At 41.8% G+C, this 19,932-nt stretch overlaps 1 protein-coding gene and 1 long non-coding RNA gene across 51 annotated transcripts in view; both read right to left on the bottom strand.

The window, feature by feature from the left end:
* Positions 1 to 19,932, bottom strand: part of SECISBP2 (SECIS binding protein 2) — a 43,963-nt gene that overhangs the window by 19,040 nt on the left and 4,991 nt on the right. For 4 of the 50 annotated variants that reach the window (XR_002338942.2, XR_002338943.2, XM_021074248.2 and 1 more), the window contains 8 exons: positions 16,774 to 17,047; positions 16,412 to 16,535; positions 14,256 to 14,485; positions 9,130 to 9,211; positions 7,351 to 7,556; positions 4,436 to 4,558; positions 2,952 to 3,041; positions 1,412 to 1,544 (listed from right to left, as the gene is read on the bottom strand). Coding sequence is in view for 40 of the 50 variants with exons in the window: in XM_021074248.2 (XP_020929907.2) it covers positions 1,412 to 1,544; positions 2,952 to 3,041; positions 4,436 to 4,558; positions 7,351 to 7,556; positions 9,130 to 9,211; positions 14,256 to 14,485; positions 16,412 to 16,535; positions 16,774 to 17,047 (1,262 nt within the window). In the remaining 10 variants the exon portion in view is untranslated. The remainder of the gene's footprint in view (positions 1 to 1,411; positions 1,545 to 2,951; positions 3,042 to 4,435; positions 4,559 to 7,350; positions 7,557 to 9,129; positions 9,212 to 14,255; positions 14,486 to 16,411; positions 16,536 to 16,773; positions 17,048 to 19,932) is intronic. The other 46 variants (XR_014826373.1, XR_014826374.1, XM_021074251.2 and 43 more) reach the window with 35 other exon arrangements.
* Positions 10,375 to 13,212, bottom strand: LOC146396398 (uncharacterized). The gene is made up of 2 exons (XR_014826384.1): positions 12,111 to 13,212; positions 10,375 to 11,818 (listed from the first exon to the last, which is right to left on the bottom strand). It is a non-coding gene; the product is annotated as an uncharacterized LOC146396398 (long non-coding RNA).

Genomic DNA, 19,932 nt, shown 5'->3' with positions numbered 1-19,932 from the left:
GGCTTCATTAACCCCCGAGCCATGAAGGGAACGCCTTTCCTTTCCTTCCCTTTTAAGGCTGAATATTCCATTTTATGTATATACTACTTCCTGTTTACTGATTCATCTACTGGTATACATCTGGGCACTTCCACCTTTGGGCTATTACAAATAATGCTGCTATGAATACTGGCGTACAAGCGCCTCTATTTTTTAATTATTTTGGATACATACACAAGAGTGTAATTGCGGGGTCATATGGCAACTCTCTATTTTAGCATTCTGAAGAACCACAAGACTGTTTTCTAAAGTAACTGATCATTTAACATTTCCATCAGCAGTGTACAAGGGTTCTAATTTCTCCAAATCCTCACCAACACTTGTTACTTTCCGTTTCTGATTACAGCTACCATAGCAGGTTTGATGGACTACCTCAGTGGGGTTTTGACTTGCATTTCTCTAAAGTGCTGAGCATCTTTGCACGTGTTACTGGCCATAAGTATATCTTCTTACAGAGAAATGTCTTTTCAAGAGCTCTGCCCATCTTTTAATGAGTATTATTGAGTTGTATGAGTTTTCATATAGTCAGACATTAACCCCTTAAATATGATTTTCAAATATTTTCGACAATACTATTTTCACTTTCTTTATAATGTCTTTGGAACACAAAAGTTTCTCATTTTGATGAAATTTTTTTTTTTGCTTTAGATGTCTGTGCTTTTGGTATCCTGGCTAAAAATTTATTATCTAATCCAAGATCATAAAGATTTACCTCTGCTTTTCATAAAGATTTACCTCTGCTTTCTTCTAAGAGTTTTAAGGCTTAGCTCTTATATTTAAGTTGTCGATCCATTTTGGGTTTATTTTTGTACATGGTGTGAGGTAGGGGGTCCAACTTCATTCCTTAGCAAAGGGAAATCCATTGTCCCAGTACCATTTTTTAAGAGACTATCCTTTTAATAAATTCAATACCCTTGTCAAATATTCACTGGCCATAGATACATGTTTATTTCTGAATTCTCAATTGTGTTCCACTGGTCTATATCCATCCTTATTCCAGCACCTTATTGTTTTGATTATATATGAGTAATTTTTTTTGTCTTTTTAAGGCTGCACCTGCAGCATATGGAGGTTCCCAGGCTAGGGGTCTAATCAGAGCTACTGCCGCCGGCCTACGCCACAGCCAAAGCAACACCAGATCCGAGCCATGTCTGTGACCCACGCCACAGCTCACGGTAATGCCGGATCCTTAACCCACTGAGCGAGGCCAGGGATCGAACCCACAACCTTATGGTTCCTAGTCAGATTTGTTTCTACCGTGCCACAACGGGAACTCCTATATGAGTACCTTTTGATTATAAGAGAAAACAAGCACAAAATAGTCTACTGAAAGACTTTCAATCATTTGTCTGATATGCAAAGACTCTTTTACCTGAGAACACCACTGGTTTGGAGGACTGCTTTGCATTTGGAGAGTGCTGCTTCTTTTCCAGCGCAGTCAGCATCCCCCCCAAATCCAACTGTACTGGAATCTGGCTCTTCTTTCCACTACTTTTAAAATTATTCTAAAAAGTTCAAGAATCAGAAGTTCATTTATAATGTTATGTTTTACAAACTGTGCCTTTCATTTTGTGACAAAAAGTCACATAATTAAAGAATAAAACATATCAGAGACTATAACAATCTTAAAATTAAAAAAAATTAAAAGCCCAATCAATTCCAAATGATCTTCCATTACCACCATGGTTACCTCTTCCCTCTTCTTTCATGACACTGGTTTAATTAAACCACTTACGCTTCTGTCGACATCTCCATTATGAATTACAGTGAACATCTACAGATATGGAACCAAAACTCGTATAGTTTTTGGCTACAAAAGTTTGTGTGTGAGGCTAAGTGGTTGGTATTACTGCCTCAGCACCATTCACTCTCCAACTGCCAAGTGAGCCGACCAACTGCCAAGAAACCATGGGGACATGACCTAAAATTTATGGAAGTCCACAGCACACCCAGAAGGTGAATATTAAATTTAGGCACAAAGTGAGATGTGTTATTCTGAAGTCACTGCGATTTGGATTTTGAGCCTTTACAAAGGCTGTTTGGGCGTGCTGTCTCTTGTGCTTTAGCGCCTCCACTCTGGCCCTCCCGCTATTGTTCTCCTCCCTGATGCCAAATTCACACTGGGTGAGGGCTCACGGCAAGTGGTGAGTGCTAAGCCCATCGCAGGGGGCTACAGACAGCTCTGAAGGGATGCGAGACGATTAAATTATAATGTAGGAAGGCAAAGTTACAAGGTTTAGAATTATACTTTTCATGAATGTGAAAATAATTACCCCACTTTGAAAGGCAAAATGACAATGAACTTGGCTAAAGTATCCACTTCTCCATCTAGATTATGAGCTACAAGTTCATTCCTGAATACACCGTGGGGCTGAGGCACAAGGAGAATCATCTCTTCCTCTGAAGTGACTACTTGAGTGAAATGGTGGCTTCCTTTGTAACTTCTGTCAGATGTTACTGCCTCACAAAGGGATATTCTGTTCCCTGAATAAACTAAGTCAACCTCTTTTCTTTAAATAAAAGTTAGGCAGTTTGTGTTCCCCTCCTTTCTGATACGGCAATGACAGTTACCAATAGTCTTATTACAAAAGTGACAAAGCAGATTTAGATTAAGAGCAAGTTTGTTTCAACATACTGGATGTGGTTCTCCAATGAAGGAATGAATTAAAGCAAAACCACCTGTCTCAGTATACAAGCTGGGGAGTTCCTGGTGGCTTAATGGGTTAAGGATCCAGTGCTGTCACTGCAGTGACCTGGGTCATTGCTGTGGCCAGGGTTCAATCCCAGCCTGGGAACTTCCACATGCCATAGGTAGGCCAAAAAAAAAAGTCTGGAAAATAGTTTTTCTCAAGAGTTTAGTTTAGCAAGAAAAGTTAAGCCTAAAGCAATTGTGGTTTCAATCTAAAAATTACCTGTGGCTGCTGTTTAGACTGAAATTTCGGTGATTCTACTCTGTCTCTTCTTTCAGATGCAACAGCCAGATTGGGAAACTCCTCGGCATCCTAAGTAAACCACACACCCTTTAGCTCTTCACGCATCACAAGAATCAAATAAGCCCGACTACACGTTTCCCTTGCTCATATTTTCTTTCTAAAATAATCTCTCAAGAAGTGCTCAAAGATGCTATAAGACGTCAAAGAAAAAAAAAAAAGCTAAAATAGTACCTCAGCTTTATTTTACTCTTAGATCAAGACCATAGTTCTAATCCTCCTGGACCAGAGAATGAGAGAGCGTGCACGAGTGGAGGCCTCAAGGATGTGGGTACACTGAGCAGTCTAGAGAACTGCCCCTGGGTTAACCACCCCAGAACAAGAGTGGTCAAGCACCCATCCCTCAGCTATGCTTTCTTTAGAGAAACCATCGACCCAGACTCAGGAGGTGTAAGTACCCTGTCATGTGTGCTGATCCCAGGCTAGAAGAAACCAACAAGGGAACAGGCTTCTAAACAATGTTTAAATCATCTGAAAGTCTTATAAGCTCTTCTCAACATTTCAGACACCCTGGGGAAATTACGTGAGAAATAAGACAGAAAAAGTTGTTACTCATTGGCCCAAACTATAATGCTTTACCAGTGGTCTTCAAAGAGGCAACCCCATTATTCTCAAGGGAATGTTCCAAAAGCCCTGGAAGCCCCTCAGGTTTGTGGAACACCTCGGGCTTGACCCTAAGCTGGATGCCTGGAAAGCACTGCTGAGAGACCCTTCCTCTGGCTCCAGGAGCCAGGCTGCTGGGTCCACCGCGGACCTAAGAGCATTAAAATCAGAATCCAGGACAGCTCCTCAGGGAACAGGGACAATAACGCAAAGAGCACTTTTGGAAGTTCCCATTATCCTCTTCCTGCCCAGGGCCCACAAAGGATCTACGGTATTCTGAGTATCTATTATCTATACAGTGAAGCGCAGTATACCAAGATTTCTGGACAGAAAAGGAGGCCCTGCAGAAGCCAGCATGCCAAAGCAAGGGGAAAATAGGTAAGAAGATATTGAGGGGAATAAATCAGCAGTATGGCATAAACATCATTAAATTTCAATACAAGCAGGGAGTTCTCTTGTGGCAAAGTGGATTAAGGATCCAGTGTCATCAATTCAGCGGCTTGGGTTGCTGCTGTGGGGCAGGTTCGATCACTGGCCCAGGAACTTCCATATGTCTGGGCATAGCCAAAAAACAAAACAAAACAATACAAGTAGTTTTGTCTCTAGGCCATTCAAAGGTTTATGCTGGAATGCCAAAATGAAGAAGAAAATGGATGCCGACTATTTTCTTTAGCACTAGGAAAACAATTATTAAAGAAAATATTGAGGAATTTTCACCCAGGCAACCAGTATGAACCCTGTGTTTCTATCAAAGAAGAGCCATTTATTATATCATACAAGGTGGGTAATAAATATAAACGTACTTCAATCCTTGGTGGCTCTTGAACTGTCAGGACTTCATATTTTGACTTAGACTTTTCTTTCTTTTTCTTATTCTTTCTTGAGACTTCATTTTGCTCAGGATGGCAACACTGTGATGCTTTGGACTAGAACAACAACAAAAAAAGCAAAAATCATGAGTTTTAGGACATTCAATAAATGTTCTTTTCCATGTATCAGGATAAAATTAAGATATCAAGTTGTACAACCACATGGCAATTTTACCATAATTTTTAGTAACAAAATATAATAACAATACAATAACATAATAATAACAAAAAGTTATTCCCCCTTTTCCAAAGAGCCAGCATTCGGTAGCATGATTCTGAAGGGAAAAAATTCATTGCAACGGTTGTCACAGCCATCCACTCTGAATCTGACGTACACGGACATAACCTAGTTTTCACCTGGAGGAGGTCATGTTAATACTTCTAAGGATACTGACTCGAAGTCCTCTCACAAATCCAGGTGTACCATTTCTATCACTATAGCTCAGGGAGTCTTACACCTGACTGTACCGCAGAAACACCCACAGAGCCTTTCAAACCAGACTCCTGTCTGGGCTCACCCCAGACCTGCTGAGTTTGACCTGGTCACTTCCACCCTCCCGCCAGTCCCCTGCCTTTCCTCAACCAGGTCAAGCATGCTTTGGCCTCAGGCCCTTTGCACTTATACAGCTGGATCTAGGCTAGGTTGCTCAGCCCCAATGTCAGCTCAAGAGTCAACCCATCTCTACCTAACCTCTCACTCCCCACCACTATCTACAAGCTCTGTCCTGGCTGGCATATGGCTGTCTCTCTCCATCAGAATGGAGGCTCTAAGAGGGGTGACCTTTTGAATATGCGAGACCCTGATTTATCCCCAGTGGGAATTTACACTTCAGAGGAAAAAGCCTCAATGGCCATTAGAAAGAATGTTATCTACTAACTTGAAGGGGCTGTCCGTGATATTCTGTTAAGTGAAAAAGGCAACTTTCATGGGTACACATTTGTATAGAATTACCGCATGTTTTTTTTTAAAAAAAAACAAACATAAAAAACAAAACAAAATAGACCTCTTTATATTTTAGGAGAGGGGTGGGAACCAAAGGGGTATGGGAAAATGACCTTTTCCATAAATAGATTCTTGTACTATTACACGTGCTATTTTAATAGTAAAACTTCACAACACAGAAAGTTTTAAAGGAAAAAAAAAAGAAATTATGACCACAACATAAAGCCACCTGGGATATAAGATTACAGGAGATCTTTGTTTTCTTATCTTTATTTTGGAACTTCTTTACAATAAATTTTTCTTACATCTGTAATTAAGAAATAATTTTTAAAAAGATGCTTGGATATATTAGAGAAATAACAATTTAAAAAATTTAAAAAAAGGAGTTCCTGTCGTGGCACAGTGGCTAACGAATCCGACTAGGAACCATGAGGTCGCGGGTTCGGTCCCTGCCCTTGCTCAGTGGGTTAACGATCCGGCGTTGCCATGAGCTGTGGTGTAGGTTGCAGACGCGGCTCGGATCCCGCGTTGCTGTGGCTCTGGCGTAGGCCGGTGGCTACAGCTCCGATTCAACCCCTAGCCTGGGAACCTCCATATGCCGCGGGAGCAGCCCAAGAAATAGCAACAACAATAACAACAAAAGACAAAAGACAAAAGACAAAAAAAAATAAATTAAAAAAAAAAAAAAAAAAAGATGCTTGGAAAATAAAACCTGTTGACTTTCAGGTTTTAAATGCACATTCGGAAAACTGGTTCAGATGGTGACTTGCTGGCGACAGTGGAGAACCAGCCAGAGGCCTCTTGTGCAGCCTACACCCAGATGTTGGCCTGTTTCTGTGTGTACTTGGAGGGGGTCTCACAGCCACCTCATGTGTTCCTCATAAAGCTGTGGGGAACAGGCACACAGGTCTGACTGCACCGTAACTGTCACCAGCACACATTCCCTCAATCAACCAAGCATAAACACACAGCTCCTCTTTGTGTGCAACAGCCTAAAACACTGTGGATATCAAAAAGCACCCTCCAACTCCTAAAGACAGGAAACCAGTGCACTAAACAAATACAACCATATTTCAACCTAAAACAACATATCAGTACACAATGTAAATAAAGAACAAAATCAAGCCCAACAAAAAAGGCGCTTCAGGAAACAAACCTAGGGATTTCGGAAAATAACAGCTTATAATTATTTCAATTGAAAGGGAAAAAATGGATTCTGAAAAGCTATGTTACAGTAATAAGTTGCAATTAACCAAGACTCAGTAATACACTACATGATCATAAAATGCAGCACACAATTATTTGGCTACCACTACCTCGTAAGTAAAAGCAGTGTAAATTCAGCAGACAAAAAGCTGCAGTACTTTATATACCAGAGCATGAAATGCCAGCATCTCTCTTTTAAAGATTTCAGGAGTTCTCGTTGCGGCATAGTGCAAATGAATCCAACTAGTATCCATGAGGATGCGGGTATGATCCCTGGCCTCGCTCAATGGGTTGGGGATCTGGTGTTGCCGTGGGCTGTGGTGTAGGTCGCAGACACGGCTTGGATCCCATGTTGCTGTGGCCGTGGTGTAGGCCAGCAGCTGTAGCTCCAATTCAACCCATAGCCTGGGAACTTCCACATACTGCCTGTGCGGCCCTAAAAAGCAAAAAAAAAAAAAAAAAAATTCAAAACAGTCCACAGATATTTTAAGACCACAGGTCTAAAACATACATCCTCACTCATATATAAAAGCTACCACCTATATCCCACCACTGAGGTCTTATCCTTTTTTTCAATATGCAAGTACAACCGACACAGATTAGTGACTGCAGTACAGAATGAAACACTTTCAGTTAGGATTTCAGAAAAAAGAAAGACTATCATGTGGTACAGAAGAGCAACATAAAGTGTGATGCGTACCTTTTTAGTAGGATGGACAACGTGTTTCTCCTTGAAGCAAGGATCCGAAGATAAGACTTCAGAAGAGGACATACTACCATTTTTAGGATCTGCTGATGAAGCAATCATCTTTAGGTTTATCATGGAAGTAACATTTTTAGGGGCTGGTGACAGTTCTGTAGATAATGTCTGCCGAACAACATAACCCATTGGTGTCCAAGATAATTCTGCTCAAAGACAACCAAAATTGTTGAACAACCTCAACAGTAAAAAAGAAATTCCTCAGAAATTTCAAACCTGCATTACATGAAGTACTCAAGAGTGTAGTTAAACCAAGGTACTGCTCAGAACATTCTCTTGGAAACTACAGCATCCACTAAGTGTGTATTTCTTCTTGGAACATGCATGCTGAATTAACTTGTAAGGGGAACCGATTTTCCTAGGAACTGTTCCTTTAACTTGGAGGCGCGGGTAGTTGACAAACAAGAGTTTCCATTAAAAAACAACAACAGTGACAACAACCCACAATACAACCACACGGCAAACACCCAGAAATATCAGGCTAAAGCTCAAACTGTGGCCCCACTAACCTTGATGTGTACCTTTAACATCAGAAGCCAAAGATCACTAGACTTTAGCTATTACAATAACTGGTAATTTATTTCTCTTTAGAACACAGGCTTAAGTACAGCAACACTACTCCTTAGGGGCCCATGAAACTCTACATACAGACAAAACAAAAGTACATCCATCAGGACAGGGGCAGCTGTGGCCACCCCACAGCAAAGAGCTTGTGAACATACAGCTATGCTTCTATGTCTTGTCAACATACAGCTATGCTTCTTTACAGCAGTCACTAAACTAAAGCTCTTTACTACACCACCTTTGTACCAAACATGCTAATGCAAAAGAAAACATACTTGCGAATTAATCTAGAATAATTCTGTGAAAATACCTTCTGTTAGGACAAGCTACTCATAAAAATTTCAAAAGTAGGATCTACTGAACTCTCTGAATATCTCTTTCACTTCCGGGCCAGGCCAGGCCAAACCGGCAGGTCTCCAAGAGTGCTCCGAGGCTCCCAGTGTAAGCTGTTCTCCCCATAACAGGAATGTGCCATCTACCGCCCCCTCCCTCTCGCCCCTGAGTATACAGCACGGTTCTCTAGAGGCTGTATGACAGAGAACAGCGAAACAGCTAAAAGCCGAGGGAGGTCTCCTGAGCCAGAGGTTAAAGAGCTGCTAAACATAAAGGCTGCTCTCCTTTCCTGACTAGTTTTTTAACCTGTAATTTTTTTTTTATTAAAATGTGCTATGTTAACCTGTAGAGGTTTATTATTGTTAATACGTATTTTTTAACTTAATACATTTAAGTGAATTAGCACATATTTTTAATTTCTCAGTTTTAACTTCAAATATTATAAATATTGGCAGTTATCTAAGTAAACAAGCTCTGTGGGGTTTTTAAAGGGCAGTAAGGGGTTGTGAGACTAAAGCCTTTGAGAATCACTAATTTAGGTAATGCTTAAGAAAGCAGTCATTTCTGAGTTCATGAAATGTCTCACTTAACCAAACAAACATCTCATTTAGAATTTTCAGCTCATGTCTTACACTCCTTGTACACGGATGTGGGCTCTCATTTGCTTACTTCAATATTCTACCAGTGATGCCAGTTTTTCAACAATCCATCAGCTGCCTTAAGAGGCTTTAAAACAAAAACATTTCAGTTGCACTAGACTAACAATGAACTCAGAAAACAGACAACTGATCTTCCAAAATAGTACCTGGTAGCCCCTCTTACCTCTTGTACATGAAGAGGGATTGGCAGCAGCATTATCAGTTACAGACTCAGTCGGATTATTATTTTTCACCACTATTTCACCCTAAAAAGCAAACCAGTTATTTTCTTACTATTTCAAACTAAAAGTAATCATTATTTTTAAAATACATAACTCCCTTCGTCTTTCTTAAAATCTGCAAAATACATGTGAAATAAAAATCCCAAACATATAAGCACATAACGTGAAAAGTTAAACTACTTTCTTCTGCCAAATCTCACTTCCTAGATGAAAAACCACCCACAGCATCCTTCTACTTTTTTACCTAGGACATAAACACTTTAAATGGATCTCAATAATGGGATCACACCATAGTACCATTTAACATAAAAAAAGAAAAAAAAAATGTGTGTGTGCGTGTGTATACCTCACCAACAACTTCCAAGTCAGCACAGATGTGCCTACATGATTCTTAAGACAGAAGTGCCCCCCTGTGAACATGAACACTGCTGTTCACCATGCCTCAAGGAGAGCTCAAAAAAAATTCGCTGAAAACATCAAAAAAAAAAAAAAAAAATCTACGCCTTTTCATGTGTACACCCTTTGATAGACAGAAAGCTGCCGCATGCACAGAACGAGAGGCACCAAATGATAGTGGGGGACAGGTGAGTATGTTAAGAGGGACCTCAAAGAGATCAGCAGCACCCAAGGTGAAAAGAGATTAATAAATTTAAAATGAATGGATTTAATTTTTTTTTTTTTTTTTTTGCCTTTTTGCCTTTTATTTCTAAGGGCACTCTCCTGTGGCATATGGAGGTTCCCAAAAAATGAATGGACTCCAAAAAATGAATGGACTTAAAATAAATCCTCAACAGCTCCAATATGACCCCTAGCCTGGTAGCTTTCATATGCAGTGGATGTGGCCCTAAAAGACCAAAACAAAAAACAGAAAACCTTAAGTTCACATGCTTCATAAATTTACCCATTTTACCATTTCATTATAGCTAGGCCCAATAATAAAAAAGTGATTGTGAAGTTCCCGTCGTGGCGCAGTGGTTAACGAATCCGACTAGGAACCGTGAGGTTGCAGGTTCGATCCCTGCCCTTGCTCAGTGGGTCAAGGATCTGGCGTTGCCGTGAGCTGTGGTGTAGTTTGCAGACGCAGCTTGGATCCCACGTTGCTGTAGCTCTGGCGTAGGCCGGAGGCTACAGCTCCGATTTGACTCCTAGCCTGGGAACCTCTATATGCCACAGGAGCAGCCCAAGAAACAGCAAAAAGACAAAAAAAAAAAAAAAAAGAAAAGAAATACGTGATTGTCCAGCAACTAAAACCAATGATTGCTGAATACACCTTGTGCTGCTTCTCTCCCTGGATAGCGGAAGCCTGGCAGCCTGCAAGCTGTTTCCAGACAACAGAAAGAACACATTCCGTAACTAGGCCAGAAAGCCACCATTTCATTACAAACCAAAACAAAGCAAAATCCTGCGTGGCATCTGCTGATTCCTGGCCCGACCACTGAACTCACTAAGGGCCTGGAGTACCTACATCGCCCTCGGCCCTCCTGCCCCAGCGCTTCCCCAGACTAGGAACCACCACTTCTCTCCAGGGAGCAAGTGTGGCTTCCTGTTAGGACAGGTGTCACTCGCTAGCTGGCAAATTCCATATTACTGCCTAACAGATGTACACCATACAGATTTCACCAGAGGTAGTGCTGGAGCACCCGCCCCCTCCCAGAGGCCTGGTGCTATTTGCTTCAATCTGCTGCAGGACCTAGGGGCCCCACCTTTGAACAGGATTTCAGTAATTTCATTATGCTACCACCAAATGGATACAAAACAAGGGCCATCTGGGAAGTGAATTTTTATTTTCAGAAAAGCATTTCTGGAAACTCCAAAGGCATGGGGAGGTGGGGACTTTGGCAAAGAGAAAGATACCACCCTTCTAGGCTGTCCTAGAGGAGGTCACGTGGCACTAGCATGGCTCTGTGGAAGTGACTGCACATTGAGACACAAATTCTCTTCTGGTCCCATCCTACAGGCTGCTGTATTCTCTATGGGGTTCCAGATCAACAGAGTAGGTACCATAAATACGTTAACTGAGAAAAAAATAAATCCAAATAAACCCATCAAGGGAGAAAAATAAAATAAATTATTAAAACACAGCCTGTTCTTTGAGTAAATGTAGCTTTTATGTTCACTAATGCCAATGAAACATTAGAAATGGCTTGCCTATTCAAGAACAGTTAAGTATATTATCAATACCAAAGATTCAATGCAACAGTTACATTTCAAAAACTATTTGATGACGTGGAAAAAGAAAAACCACAAATGTTTTAAAATATTCAAACACAAGCCCCTATGTATGTATCCCAAATTGAGAAGCATGCCCCACAAGTCCCACAATGTACCATTTAAAAAAAGATCAGGAGGAGTTCCCGTCGTGGCGCAGTGGTTAACGAATCCGACTAGGAACCATGAGGTTGCGGGTTCGGTCCCTGCCCTTGCTCAGTAGGTTAACGATCCAGCATTGCTGTGAGCTGTGGTGCAGGTCGCAGACACGGCTCGGATCCCGCGTTGCTGTGGCTCTGGCGTAGGCTGGCAGCTACAGCTCTGATTCGACCCCTAGCCTGGGAACCTCCCTATGCTGCGGGAACGGCCCAAGAAATGGCAAAAAGACAAAATAAAAATAAATAAAAAATAAATTGAAAAAGACTAGGAGTTCCCATAGTGACACAGCAAAAACACATCCAATGAGGAACATGTGGTTTTGGGTTCGACCCCTGGCCTCGCTCAGCAGGTCAAAGATCCGGCACTGCTGTGAGGTATGGCGTAGGTCGAAGACACGGCTCGGATCCCAAGTTGCTGTGGCTCTGGCATAGGCTGGCGGCTATAGCTCCAATTACAGCCCTAACCTGGGAACCTCCATATGCCACGGGTGTGGCCCTAGAAAAGACAAAAAAAAAAAAAAGAAAGCTTCCAAGAGAAAGGAAAAAAAAACCTTCACATGTAACTCAAGAGTGATGGAGTTCCCGTTGTGGTGCAGTGGTTAACGAATCCGACTAGGAACCAAGAGGTTTCGGGTTTGATTCCTGACCTCGCTCAATGGGTCAAGGATCCGGTGTTGCCATGAGCTGTGGTGTAGGTCGCAGATATGGCTCGGATCCCGTGTTGTTGTGGTTCTGGAGTAGGCCAGTGGCTACAGCTCCGATTAGACCCCTAGCCTGGGAACCTCCATATGCCATGAGAGCGGCCCAAGAAATGGCAAAAAGACAAAAAGACAAAAAAAAAAAAAAAAAAAAAGAGTGTGGCTATCTAATAAGGCAGAGTACATACCCCCCCCCCCGCTACATAGTACAATGTGCTTACTTCTTGTCCAAATATGCAGTACTCACATGTAACAGGACCATGACATAAAGTGTCAGTCATGCTCCCGCCCACCCTGGACCCACTGCACTTGTCCCACTTCTGTATAATGCCCATGGGCTTGGAATTACCCCTAACTGCCCATGACAAAGGCATGGAGCCCCTGGACTACTCAGCTACTACATACATTCAGCCAGGGCCCAGAAGGCAGTCACACAACTACCAAATGAAAATGGGGTTCTCCACATGGGTCAGTCAGCCTTACTTGTCACAGCTGTATAAAAGGAAAATACCAAGGTCCAACTTGGTCTAAAGGATAACATGTGGGGAATGATCTTCTGCACATCATAAGCTACTACCACCGAGCCTTCAGCCTTAATCTCCAGGAACCCAAGAGAAGTCCTAGGACAGGAATTGAAAATCCTTTCTCCGTTCAAGAGGTAAGTGAACTGGTGAGCTGTTTTCTTTGCTGTTTTTCTTTCTCTTTGCCTCCATACTGGGATGTACCCCAATTTGTCGCAAGCCATTTTACTTATCCATTAACATTTTTTTTCCTGAAAGTCTCAAAATCAATTTGTTTGAGGGGAAAATGCTTCAATATGCTGACAAAAACTTTGAGATCAAATGTTCAGTATAAACTGACAGAACACTGCAAAGCAACTATAATAAAAAAATGTTTAAAAAACTTAAATGTTCAGTTCATCACAATTAAAAATTACTAGCAGGAGGAGTTCCCATCGTGGCTCAGTGGTTAATGAACCTGACTAGTATCCGTGAGGACAGGGTTCGATCCCTGGCCTTGCTCAGTGAGTTAAGGATCTGGCATTGCTATGGCTATGGTGTCACTGATGCAGCTCAGATCTGGCGTTGCTGTGGCTATGGTATAGGCCGGTGGCTGTAGTTCCAATTCGACCCCTAGTCTTGGAACCTCCATAGGGGTGCTAGTGCGGCCCTAAAAAGACCAAAAAAAAATAAATTAAAAAAAATTTAAAAAAAAATTAAGCACAAGTTCCTATTGTGGCTCAGTAGGTTACAAATCCAACTAGTTTCCATGAGGATGCAGGTTTGATCCCTGGCCTCAGTCAGTGAGTTACGGATCTGGCATTGCCATGAGCTGTGGTGTAGAGGGCAGATGTAGCTCAGATCCCAAGTTGCTGTGGCTGTGGCATAGGCTGGCAGCTGTAGCTTTGATTAGACCCCCTAGCCTGGGAACTTCCATATGCCATAGGTTCGGCCCTAAAAAGCAAATAAAAATAAAAATACAAAAATTATTAAGCAGCTAACTGAACACACTTACTGCAATGACATTTTCCGTTATCATTAATAAGACAGAGGTGCAGATTATAAAAATCAGAAGTTGTATTTTAATAAAACTGAGAAAATCGGAAGTTACACTATCAGTTTTAACATTACTATTTGATTTTTTAAAACAAACTTTCCTTCTCTGTATTAGAAAAAGTGCTATCAGAATGCAATGGCAGAAACAACATTTTCACAATGGGCTGTGGAAAGCAGCTGAACTCATGCTAGAATCTTCCCTTCCTGAAGCAGTGCAATGCTTTCTAGCCACTAGACATGAACACACCTGCTAAGCGATTCTTTCAAAAGAACAGCCACTCTAGGTGTTATGGCATGACTGGAAACAGTTCAAACAGAGAAGGTCATCTAGGTGTGCCAAGAGGCCCCCCACCCCACACCAAGAGGTGATGTGCATTGTTTGGAGTGATGTCCTTGCATCGATGTCCATCACTAAGGAGAAAGGAAGAGAGGAGGAGCCTGCACTCACCTCTGGTAACGCCACGGCAGGTTTCCCCGCTTCTCTCAGAAGCGAAACATCAGTAGAGGCAGAGCGTAAAGGCCCCCACTTGGGCTGCTTTTGTATCTCTGGTATCTCCCTGCTCTCTGGACCCTGCAGTTCAGGAAAATCCAACCTGGTAAATTCAAACTCAGGTTTGGAGGCAGATCCACTTTTTTCAATGATTCTGGATTTTCTCTCTGTTCGTTTATAATAACCATCTGTATTTACAGAATTAAAAGTAGGGGTAAAAATTTAGATGTTGTTTGACGACCTGTACTCACTTAAACTTCAGAGTAGAAAGTCTATTGCTATTGACACAACACGTTACTGTCCAAACAGCCAAATTTTTGGTAGTGTAAACAGTGTAACCTTCTGCCTAACATCGGAAACCATAAATGACCATGGGGGCCACCAAGCAGAAAAACCAAAACACATTGCAAATTTTAGGAATAATTCTCAAGTTGATGAAATAGTTAACTTGACTGTGCAGCTGGCATTTTGATTATTAATACACACTTTAGAGATCTGTGAGGTTAAGGGGACTATAACAAGTCAACCCCCTGCCGCCCACTCTGCCTTTTTTTGGCCTCACCCATGGGATGTGGAAGTTCCCGGGCCAGGGATCAAACCCAGTGACAACACTGGATCTTTAGCCCACTGAGCCACCAGAGAATTCCACAAATTTCTTTTAAATAATAAATTTTCCATATTTTAGTTTGCTGGAACAAACTGGAGGGAAGCACCTAAAATTTTAACCTCTTTCCCATCTTTCTCCTTTAAATGCAAATGAATGATGCTATAGGTTGCAATGCCCTTAAGCTCCTGCATTATTTATTTATTTTGCTTTTTAGGGCCGCAACAGGGCATATGGAGGTTCCCAGGCTAGGGGTCAGATCAGAGCTACAGCTGCCAGCCTACACCACAGCGACAGCAACACAGGATCCGAGCTGAGTCTGTGACCTATACCATAGCTCGTGACAACATCGGATCCTTAACCCACTGAGCGAGGCCAGGGATTGAACCTGAAACCTCATGGTTCCTAGTTAGATTGTTTCCTCTGCACCACGAAGGGAATTCTTAAAAATATTTCATTATAAGGCTAGAGTTATTACAATTAACTGTTCAAATCTCCTTTCACATTACTATGTACTAGGTGACTTATGAGTGAATTCAAGACCAAAAAAATATGTATACTCAAGTAACATAACATATACATACTCAAGTAAAATATGTATACTCAAGTAACAAAAAATTATTCATGTGACTGAAATGACAGCCATTACCAGTAAGTACACTATTACAAAGGTTTTAAGTCATTATATAAACAGGTGATAGCTATGATCAAAATACAACAGTAAATAATCTACAGGAAAAAAAAACAAGACATCACATAGAATCAAAAACTTTCAGCTCCAAACTGGAATGGTGATTTTCAAGGTCAGAGCAGACATGTCCTCTGAATAACTGTCCTGAGGCCAGGTTTGGTACGTTTAGGTTGGGATTTAAACCAAACTCTCCTACCTATTAAAAAGTATCCTAACAGAATACCAAAGAAGCTATTTCAGGAATGAACACGATCAAATACAGCACAGATGTGACTATAATCTTTTTTTTTTTTAGGTCTGAACCTGCAGCATATGGAAGTTCCCAGGCTAGGGGTCAAATCAGAGGCTGCAGCTGCCGGCCTACCCCACAGCCACAGCAACAATACGGGGTCTGAGCCACTCTGTGACCTACACCACAGCACACAGCAATGCCGGAGCCTTAACCCGCTGAATGAAGCCAGGGATCAAACCCGAATCCTCATGGATACTAGTCAGGTTTGCAACCTGCTAAGCTAGATGGGAACTCCTATAATTCGCTTTCATTTAACACCTGTCTTGAGGCAGGTGACTGGTCACCTCCTTGCTATGTGACTTGATAGGAAATTCCTGCATAAAACAATGTAATAACATGTTAGGGAGCACATCAAAGAGCCCATACGAAGAAGCTCCCCTTGGGAGGAAAGAACTCTAGGACCCCACAGAAGGTCTGAGGGTCTAAGTTTTTCATGATTAACAAGCCCATGAAAATAGTTCAAAGAACAGCCAACATTGCTGGGGGCAGACAGGGTAGACAACACTACAGGGTATGTTCTTTTTTACCTGATTTCAAACTACTCTCGGCATGAATGGACATAGGATGTGAACCTTTAACTGATTTTAAATCAGATGATATAGGTCCATCAGTCTTCTTACTGTCAAACCTTTGCTCATCATAGGTTTTCTTCTGCAGGGAAGATTAAAAAGTAACATAAATTTAGAAAAACAATCATTGTAAAAAAGGTAAAATTTGCAAATTCATAAGTACTCACAAATCAATGATTTTTTTTTTAAAAAAGGTTTGATCAAATCAAATTTCCAATAGCTCAAAAAGATAAGTAGCACTTAAATAACATGTAAGAACTGACCAGTTCTTAATGTTTTAAATGCTAAAGTGACCAACAAAACCCAAAACATTTATAGACCTTAAACAGAGCTTTCATGTCTTGTGGGAGAGGGTACATGTGCTCGTTTCGTGGCTTCACTATGTGCTCATTTCGTGGCTTCACTGTTTGAAAACCTCCAAAACAAGTGGGTTGGTTGTAATCATACTGGGAGCCAGGCGCAGGGCATACATTTTGTGAGGACTCCAGGGTGTAAGGAGGATAGGCGTATGGATGAAGAGTGATCTCAGAAGATAAATACTGAGGTGGAAAAGTTGAAGCTCCAAAAGCCATTCCTTCAGTATAGAGTTTCTGTCTAAATAAAAAGGGTAAATTTCAGTTGTAGATTTCATACCAAAAACCAAAGAGCTTAATATTTTGTAATAAACAAATATAAGTTTTTTATTATTTTTGAGGTCATTCATTCCAGCACTGAAATACCTCTAATTAAAACCCAACTGGAGTTCCACCATGGCTCAGCGGAAACAAATCTAACTAGTATCTGTGAGGACAAAGGTTTGATCCCTGGCCTGGCTCAGTGGGTTAAGGATCCGGCATTGCCATTAGCTGCGCTGTAGATCACAGACATGGCTCAGATCTGGTGTTGCTGTGGCTGTGCTTGTAGGCCCGCAACTAAAGCTCCAATTCAACCCCCAGCTTCGGAACCTCCATATGCCACAGGTGCAGCCCAACAACAACAACAAAAAACCAAAACAAAACAAACCAAGTAAGACCTCTGAGCACTTCTTTCTTAACCTGCAAAGAAAGCTGAGAACTTAGTTCTATTTTTTTCATCACTTCGGTGGAACCTCCAAGACAGGACTCTATTATAATAAGGGACATTAGAGAAAAGCCCAAAGAAGCCCCAGCAGCTTTTCACTCTCATGCTGTTGAATATTTGAAAAAGCCTCTCTCAGCAACCCTGGCCAAAAGAGCCAACCAGACTAGTCTCTCTCTAAAGGGGGCTTTTATAAAGCCCCCACTGCCCATTCAACCTCTACCCCAGCCATTCACAGGGCCTGCCTCCCAAGATCTCTGGACACCCACAGACAGCCTGCCCAGCCCCTTCCCTGTTCCAAGCTCACTGCCACATCCTGTGCTTTGCTCACTTGCAGGGCCGGAGTTGCAAAGGGGACACTATGCACAAGATGGTCCATCTGTGAATGCTGCTATTGCCTCAACTGTCGCAAGCTGCTAGGCTAAACCAAAATATAAACATTGACTTTTTAGCAAATTTGGTACAAGGCCAGAGGTTCCAACCATTTTGCAATGAAAGCTGATACAATGACAAAATGCTAAGCAGCTGAGTTAACACAAATCACATTCTTTTCATTTCCACAAACAAGCACCAGCAGATGTTTCTGTGATTTTTCCAGAGCTTCAAATTTTCTTGTAGCAAATCAATGAAATCCCAAAGTACACTGGTCCAATGAAAGGCAGGAAGATCCAAAGCTAATGATGAGATATCACGTACAATCTTTCAAATGTTCGACTATCAGGAGATACAGGCAGGCAGCACTTAGAGGTCTGTTTCAACTTGGCTGCAAGTAAGAGCCTGCATGCACTAAAGAAAAGGAGTCATTATCTAATGGCAAGACCTACAACACATGAGAATGTTCACTGCAGCACTGAATTAAACCGGACTGCCTGGTATCACTGTCTATTCATGATATTTTATAAGTTTAGATCTTATAAGATGGTTTACTTATAAACAATTGATTCTAATAATGAAATATTTATTCCTAATTAAAATCCCAACAAACCCTCTTTTACTGACCTTTTTCTGTCCCACAGAACACCTGGCCTAGTGCTGCAAAGAGAAAGATTCAAAGCTTCATCCCACTCTCCAGATGCTAACCCTAGATGTGAATCTGTTTTATCTTGTTTGATGCTCAGAAAATCTAATGAGGAGCAGATGAAGGTGAAGAACCTATTCTTCACAAGAGAAGATGGGCAGATACAACAATAATTTAAAAAAACTCTTAAAAAGATTATCCTGGAGTTTCTGGTCACACCAACTGCAGCGGCTTGGGTCACTAGAGGCATGGATCAATCCCCAGCCTGGCACAATACTGTGGCATAGGCCTCAGCTGTGGTGTAGGTCACAGCTGAGGCTCAGCTTCAATCCCTGGCCCAGGAACTTCCATGTGCCACAGGTGCGGCCATTAAAAAAAAAAAAAAAGACCATCCCACATCCAAAAAATAGACATATGAACAATCCAGTGGAGTTTAGGTGCAGAAGGAAGGGGAGGTGGAAAGGAACAATTTTTCTGTCGTCATGTAGAAAATTTTCACCCGTGAATCAGGAGACCTTGGTTTGGTTTCCCACTTTGGACCAGTCACTTGAGTTTCTATCCCCTCACTGGGCCTTTTTCCTCTGGAAAGTTGTTATTTTTCCTTTCCATCCAAGGCAAATACAATTACATGCAGAGAACAAGAGACAACATAAAACCTCAGAGACAACTACAGCAACTACCAGGGCTTCAAATGGCTCGTCCTTAAAATTCCAGTTGCCACGAACCACCCAGATGACCCTTAGCCACAATAATACACTTCCTTTATGCCCCGCCATCTCATCCTGCGCCCTCCCTTTGATATTAGCGGCTGATCTCCTAAAGCTAACTCCCCTGCTAACCTCTCCGCTCCACTCCCCCTTACCATCACTACCAACAATCCCCAAGTCTCCCAGGACCTCTTTCCTGCCAAGATCCGCAGCCTCTACTACATGGTGCCTACTGGTCTGGTCCTTTTAACACATCACCTGAAAAACTTCACTAGCCTGGACTTAGCAACCTCTGCCCACTCCTTGCTCTCACCCATCTTCCAAAGGCTCCTCCAAGGCATGGCCCCTTCTGTCAGATACTCTATGTTTGAAGGTCTCATCATTCTGCTCAGGACTTCACATATATACCTGAATTCCAGCACTTTCTCTACTTGCAGGCCTCCATCTCTAACTTTCAGGTCATTTCCACGTAATGATTCACTTTTCCCACCTCTGACACATGTAAATCTAAATATAACATCTGGTCCCCAAGCCAGCCCTATTGCCAACTTATATTCTCATCAATGATCCCAAACTTTTCCACGTATTCAACTGTAAACTGCTACAGCATCTTTCCCAACAAAACCCTTGTGGACAACCACTGAACCCTTTTTTGTTGCAGCAGGTCTCCATGTATTTTCTTCTCTATTTCCAATGCC

This window comes from Sus scrofa, chromosome 14, assembly GCF_054392235.1.
Source record: "Sus scrofa isolate SSC_HxYL_T2T_F1_AM1 chromosome 14, Sscrofa_HxYL_maternal_Yorkshire_Landrace_v2.0, whole genome shotgun sequence".
Lineage (NCBI taxonomy): Eukaryota > Metazoa > Chordata > Mammalia > Artiodactyla > Suidae > Sus > Sus scrofa.
The sequence above is the reverse complement of the archived record's forward strand: the minus strand, read 5'-3'. Positions and strand labels throughout refer to the sequence as shown.